Source organism: Morone saxatilis, unplaced genomic scaffold (genome assembly GCF_004916995.1).
Source record: "Morone saxatilis isolate NCDOM2014 unplaced genomic scaffold, NCSU_SB_2.0 Contig2, whole genome shotgun sequence".
NCBI classification, from domain to species: Eukaryota; Metazoa; Chordata; class Actinopteri; family Moronidae; genus Morone; species Morone saxatilis.
In genome coordinates this window covers 3,964,791-3,971,864 of record NW_023339762.1, presented here as the reverse complement: position 1 = coordinate 3,971,864, position 7,074 = coordinate 3,964,791, and the positions used below count along the sequence as shown (strand labels likewise).

Below are 7,074 nucleotides of genomic sequence, written 5' to 3'. Positions count from 1 at the left end.
CAAACCGAACAATAACTTACACCAAGTGTGTTGTGTGTGTTGTGGTGTGTGTAGATCTGGCCTCCAGCCCCTAAGTGACCCTGACTGCCTACACCACAGGCATACACACACACACACACCACACACACACACACACACAGATAACTGAGCCTCTCGGTCCGCAGCTTTGTCATGTGGTCGCAGTCAGGATTTAGCCTTCAGTCAATCTGCAGATTAGGACTAAGGTTACTAGCTGGCACCAATCACACACATACACCACACACACATTATAATATGCCCTACACAATGTCATGTGGAATCATGGTATTCAGAAAAGAGATGGAGTGTGTGAGCTGAATTGGAAGACACTTGTTTGCGTGTAGGCGGCTTCAACAGAAAACAACCCAGACTGGTGCAACAATAGGCTAAGTGGCGATACATCCAGAGTTAATCTTGTTAAGACTCCATAACAAAACAAGGCAAAAGAACAGACAATGTTGTTTGTGAAAGCACACTACCCACTTCGAACTATTTGCAGCTTGAGATTGCACATTGAGCTTTTAAGTCTCCATACATAATCTGCCATGGTTAATATATCCCACACAGTAATTTATTATTTAGATATGATTTTGTAGAAGCAAAGTTATCCTCAAATTTGGAGTTCAAAAAGAGGGCAGTAAATGTAAATTCTAGCAGCGCTAAACGCAATAGATGGTGTCAGGCATAGGAAGCTCCACAAAGCTGCCCCCTGGTGTACGAAAATAAAAACTAAGAGGAATAGATAAATCAGTCAATAAATGAATGAATAATAAATAATACACAAAAATAAGAGTTCTTTAGCATGTTGTTTTGTCCATATATTAGCGACCGATCCCTTCTCTCCAGAGGCCTGTAGACATCGTAAGATTGGAATTTCCCCATTGTGGGACTTTTAAAGAAATATTTTATCTTATAAACTTTGTTTTTTTGTATGCAAAATATATACATCCATTGACATAAAAGTGTACCATTTAGAATACACCATAGTGACCTTGTTCACTGTCCCTCACTGAAGCAGAGAGATGAAAAGAAGAAGATGAGAAGAAGGCAGGTTCTAATTAGAGAACTGGTCTTCCTGCTGTCCTTCTGTTCTCTGTTTGAGGGGAATCGTTGTAGATCAACAACCCACGAACCCCTCCAGTTCTCTGTACAGGCAGAGATATAAACAGGAACATACAATGAGAGGCTCCTTTCCCTCTGAACTCCAAGCCAGCTGCTCTTCCTCCTCATCTTCCTCCTCTTTTGCTCATCTTTGTGGTCTTCAGCTGCTCTGATGTATTTGTTTGGTGTTTCAGACATTTCAGACAAAGGACTTATATCCGTGTGACTCCTGTTTTGACTCCAATGTCCTGTCTAAACTGGTTTGTTTAAATACATATTGGGAGTGCACCTTGTTTCACAATTCATACATGCTACACACTATCTCACAATACAGTTAAGGTAACTCTGACAAAGTAGGAAAAATGACATGTCATTTGCTGATATAGTAACATGTACAATCTGCAAACATGTCATGTAAATGTATGTTACAAGGCAAAAGGTTGATAGAATTGGACTTATAAGTTCAGTGTGTAAGAAGCTGCAGATTGTAACTGACCGAACATTGCTCAGATATGTATTTCACAACCTGGGAATGAGAGCGGGCTGTGCAATGTGAAAGAAGAACTAGGGTGGCGGCGAAACAACACAAAATACCCTATTTAGAGCCAGTGTTGGTTTGTTCATTCTGGGCTACTGGCAGTTCAACATGGCAGACTCCATAGAAGGTGACCCCCGGCCTCTATAGATACAAACAGCTCATTCTAAGGAAATGTTATAACCTGTGTATATATACACACACAATAATTATACACTAATACATACCTATGCATATTATATTCCATTTTTGCAATCAGATCCTTTTAAATGTTACACACTGGACTAAAAATAGCTTGAAAAAAGCTCTGTTTTGGGGCAGTTTAATGCCTTTATAGCTGCAGTAGAAAGATGACAGGAAATGAGGGGAGAGAGAGAGATGGGGACTTATGCAACAATTTAAGGACCCCAGTTGGACATGAACCAGCAGTACTTTAACCCCTAGGCCACCTGGGTGTCCCTGTACACTGTAGTAAAATATACTCAAAATAAATAGAATAAAGTAAAAGCAGATAAATCCTAAAGAGTCCTGAAGACCTTTTAAACAGGCAAAAAGTGAACTCATAGCTTTAACACAGGCCCGTTTTGCTAGTTCAGTTTCATCTTAGTCACACATATTCTCAACTGCTTCTAAACAAAACACACTTTAAAGCAGCATTAATGGATTTTTTTTGGCCACTCGGGGGCACTGACGTCACCTTATAAAATAGATTTGGCAAACAAGTTAGCAAAAAGCTCCCTACTTACTACTTAAATATTGATACTCTTGACTATTGCGATACTGTATTGATTTTCAAAAACACTGTATCCATTTTTGTGTTTAAACCCCCGAACCAGGAGATAGCTGTGTGTGTGACAGGTGTTATGCATGCTACTGTTCCAGGCTTTCCAAAAACCTCAGCAACAATAACAAGCAGTCCTAAAAAGTTCTCACGCACGTGGACAATGTTGGGTGGATAGATTGTTTATATGTTTGTGCATTTGATGATTTCATTGGTCAGCCTGCATGCAGGTCCCTCATGAGAGAAGCTGGAAACAGAGTGGATATTACTACAGCTGGAAGGAGAGGACCTCTCCCACACCCACGCCGCAGTGTCACGTCTTTGTTTACGAACATTTTCCCGTCAGTGCAGCGTTCCCTCTCATATCTGCAACCCTGCGCTCTGTGGTAAAAATGTTAGGAATCTCTTTTCATTCATATAGTGTGTGGTCAGCACTAAAGTAAATCAATACGACAAGGAGCAGTACTGTAAAAGGTGCCATGTCAAGACAAGATATTAGCACCATAGAGGACCAGCACTGAGAACAGTCGGGACTCTGCAGTTCACAATGTGCCAGTGGGTCAGACTCTGTTGGAAAATGGAAAACTAGTAAATAGGAATGAAAAATCTGCAGAGAAAACAAAAACTAAAGCCTGAAGACGAAACATCCGTCTTGCAACATAAAGCAGCAACATGTGTGTGACATATGGTCTTGATTTTGACAAACTAGCACTTATAATAGTGCCAGTGTTGCTACATCTCCAGTATAGTCTGAGTTGGAGCCTTTTCATGCGCATGCTTGCATGCATAAATGCATACTTAAATACACACTGATACATGAATTGCCCATCACAGAATATAGCCAATAAACAATATGTATTGTTTGAAGATTATAAATGTTGCTTCATAATCTCTCTAATGGTTAAATTTTACAAAAAGAGGAAGAGGGAATTTGTCACGTTACAAACAAAATATCCACTAGTTCTATCCTACATGTACGTCTATCAGAGCAAGTAACTTTAACTTTAACATTAGATATGTTAAAATGTGTAGTTTTCTATTTAAAATAAAGCCGTACCCACCCGACTGAAAATGCTGACATTTCCTTTGCATAAGTAACAAATATACAATTTTGTTATTAAAAAAGATAATTTCCTAAAACAGCTGGGCACTGTAGGTTTTTAGCAAACATTACCCAAAGAAGAGTAAATTGTGCATTTCTTGGAGACTATTTTCAGCTGCGGATTAATACACATGGATCTACTGTCTCCTACATACTTGGAATGGAAGGGGGAGGTGAAGGGCTTGTAATCTGCAACTACAGCGCTAGATGCCACAAATCCTACACACTGGTCCTTTCAGCAACAACAGCCTCCCACAGTGACAAAAAATAACTCCTTCATTTGTTCCCATGTCTCTTGGGGGCCTGTGGGAGCTGTTGTACAAGTTTACAAAGACAGACAGACATGGATTATGGAATGTTTTTGTCTCCTGATCCGGGGCCCGACCTGAGATGAAGCTCTTGCATTCTTCAGGTTTTGTGCAGACGGACAGAGACAATATCAGAACGCACCTTTAGGCGGGATTTGTTGCCAATAAAGGTTGACCGCGTCCATCTGCTCCGAACAAAGGAAATTGTCTGTGTGTGTGTCAGTGGATGTGTTTGTATGTTTAGAGTATTAAGAACATGGCTCAGACTTGTTTTCTGTCTTTCAGCCACATCTACAGTGTGTGTTGGTGAGCCAGAGAGTCTCCTGATTGGTCGTAAGTGACCTCAAATATAAAACTTCAGCACTCGAGGTGAGGCCTGGCTCCAAACACACACTCAGAACTTTGTCACATATTTTGCCACGCCTTTCCCAGGAGCCTCATTATTTAATTGTCTACTCAGAAATCTGGGGCATCCTAGGACGCAGTTGGATGTGCAGCATTTACAAGCATTCTTTTGGGTTTGGCATCACTGTCATTGTTGACTGTGCTACTGACTGCTTCTCTGCTGGTATCTTATTTCTTTAAACAGCTCTTCTTTGTCAAACATGATCACCTGAAATTCCTCCTGTGGTTTAACTGCACGCCTTTGCATTTGAGAAAAACTTCTTAAATTACAGTGCAGCTTTAACAGGAAGTCTACCCTGACACGCGCAGTTGAAATTCATAATGTAGGAAAACAATGGATCTGGAGGTTAATCAACCACTTGACATTGTCAGTTGGCCAGTCTGAAGATACTCATCAGAGTCAAATGTGGTGCTTTATTAAGGACACAAACTTGCCACTTTTGAATATAATTTTGTCCAATGCAAAACACACTCATGCAACCAAGACCGGGAACAGATTTCCCTGCTAGAGAAGTGTGCAAAATAAAGACTGGAATTACCATAACATGTTAATACTTCACTTTCAACATTTGCATAGCCGAGGATACAAAGTGACATCAGCTGCTGACAGAAACGTTACATTCCCTGAATGAGTGAGTGACACCCAACATTTAACTCCTGACTCAGAGGTTTCTGAACCCTGGGCTACACAACGCTTTGAAGAGGATGGTCCATAAAATGGTCCAGATCCATAAAATGACACAAGATGTCTTGAATCCCCATTTCTAGGGGCTTCCAGTTCAAGTGCCCTCAGGCTATTATCAGAGTCTCTGAGATTAGAGCGCCATAAAACCAGGCCAGCTGGTTCAGGTGTTGAGTGTTTCCTGCTACTGTGCTGTATTATTGGTATGTCCTTGTCCTTTTATGCAGAGATGAAGCCATGTAGACCCGACCGGGGTCCATCACGTGGGGCCATCTGGTCCCTCAAACCCAGAACAGACTGAAAGAGTGGGACGAGGCAGTGTGCTGGAGGGAAGCAGTGCCGCAGTCCGCCGCTAGAGGGCAGCGAAAGACAGACGCCAGTGAGGAGACGCGGATCTAAAACAGGGGCTGGCCTTGACGGAGGAGGGCCATGATGCTAAATTACACCGTTTCTTTGTACGTGGGTAGAGTAGAGACACGAGAAAGCACGCTTCTCTGACAGACCCACAGACACACCGCTGACTCGTCGTGGCTGAGCCCGGCCGGTATCAGACCACAGAGCGGACCGAACAGAGAGAGGAACGGACCCGCGGGAAAGTGGGAAGCCCCGAGTGAGGAAGAAGAAAGAGGAAACTTAGCCAACGATGTCTGGGCTCAAGAAAAGAAACTCCAATTCCTCGGCAGACAGGGAGGAGGACAAGCAGGTTACGGAGAGGATGCTGTCCCCGGGCAGCGGGGATAAGGACGACTCCAACCGGGGTGGAGCACCGGGAGGCGACGCCAAGAGCCCCGACAACGCCGCCGGAGGAGAGGAGGGGGTCACGCTGAAGAGGACCATCACCCTGGTGAACGGCGTGGCCATCATTGTTGGCACCATCATAGGCTCGGGCATCTTCGTCACACCGACCGGCGTGGTGAAGGAGGCCGGCTCGGTGGGTCTGTCCCTGGTCGTGTGGGCGGTGTGTGGGGTGTTCTCCACGGTGGGAGCCCTCTGCTACGCGGAGCTGGGGACCACCATCAGCAAGTCCGGGGGAGACTATGCCTACATCCTGGAGGTGTACGGCTCCCTGCCGGCTTTCCTCAAACTCTGGATCGAGTTGCTCATCATCCGGCCGTCCTCGCAGTACATCGTCGCCTACGTTTTCGCCACCTACCTCATCAAGCCCCTGTTCCCCGTGTGCCCGGTGCCGGAGAACGGGGCCAAGGTCGTGGCCTGCCTCTGCATCCGTGAGTATCGTGCTGCCCAGGATGATGCAACTTTAGGTGTTATTGTGTTGTTGTTGTTGTTGTTGTGTGTCGTGGTGAAGTTCCACTACCTGTGACTGTATGAACACACACAGACCGGAGGTAACCCACCGACTCATCTCACACACCTCGGTCGGTGCGGTAGGTTTCGTACCACGTGTGGTGATGATGATGAGACACGCGAACATCCTCAAACGCAAAGATGCCGCGTTATTACATCAGGTCCGCTGCTCATAGACGTCCCACAGGAAACAATGCATGCTCGTTTCATTGACACATTCTCATTCATTTCTAAATACATTTACTGAACATCCCTTCATAATAATGCCTTCATTCAACTGTAGAACTGATGGAAAGTCGACCTTATGTCTACAGGTCTAAAGATGCTAATATTATGACAAAGACAACCATAAATCTTATTATTATTATTATTATTATTATTATTATTCTTAGTTTTATTCTCACCAGGGGGCAGTTTGAGTTCCTATTGCCTGACACCATCTTGATTGTGGTAGTTTCTGCCTTAAAGTTATCATACTGCCTCTTGTTTTTGAACTCTAAACTTTTAGAGGATAACTTTGCTTTACGGAAAATATATCTAAATAATAAATACTGTGTGAGATATTAAAATGGCAGATTATGTATGAGACTTAAACTCAATGTGCAATCTCAAGCTGCAAATAGTTCAGTGGTAGTGTGCTTCACAAACACATTGTCTGTTCTTTTGCCTTGTTTTGTATGGAGTCTTAACAAGATTAACTCTGGATTTATCGCCACTTTAGCCTATTGGCACCAGTCTGGTTGTTTTCTTTGACCGCTACACGCAACAAGTGTCTTCCCCCCCCAATTCAGCTCACACACTCCATCTCTTTCTGAATACATGATTCCACATGACATT

General features: G+C 43.5%; 2 protein-coding genes across 2 annotated transcripts in view; one reads left to right on the top strand and one right to left on the bottom strand.

The window, feature by feature from the left end:
* Nucleotides 1–1,317, bottom strand: part of LOC118330312 (large neutral amino acids transporter small subunit 1-like) — a 16,230-nt gene extending 14,913 nt beyond the window's left edge. Inside the window, exon 1 of the mRNA XM_035664801.1 lies at nt 1,170–1,317. Within this exon, the coding sequence (XP_035520694.1) occupies nt 1,170–1,317 (148 nt within the window). The remainder of the gene's footprint in view (nt 1–1,169) is intronic.
* A 4,021-nt stretch (nt 1,318–5,338) lies between these two features.
* LOC118330724 (large neutral amino acids transporter small subunit 1-like) lies at nt 5,339–6,158 on the top strand (the record flags this gene model as incomplete). The annotated part of the gene is given in 1 exon segment (XM_035665376.1): nt 5,339–6,158. A coding segment is annotated over 1 exon segment (583 nt), but the record flags the coding sequence as incomplete, so codon positions are not given.
* Between the last annotated feature and the right edge of the window lie 916 nt (nt 6,159–7,074).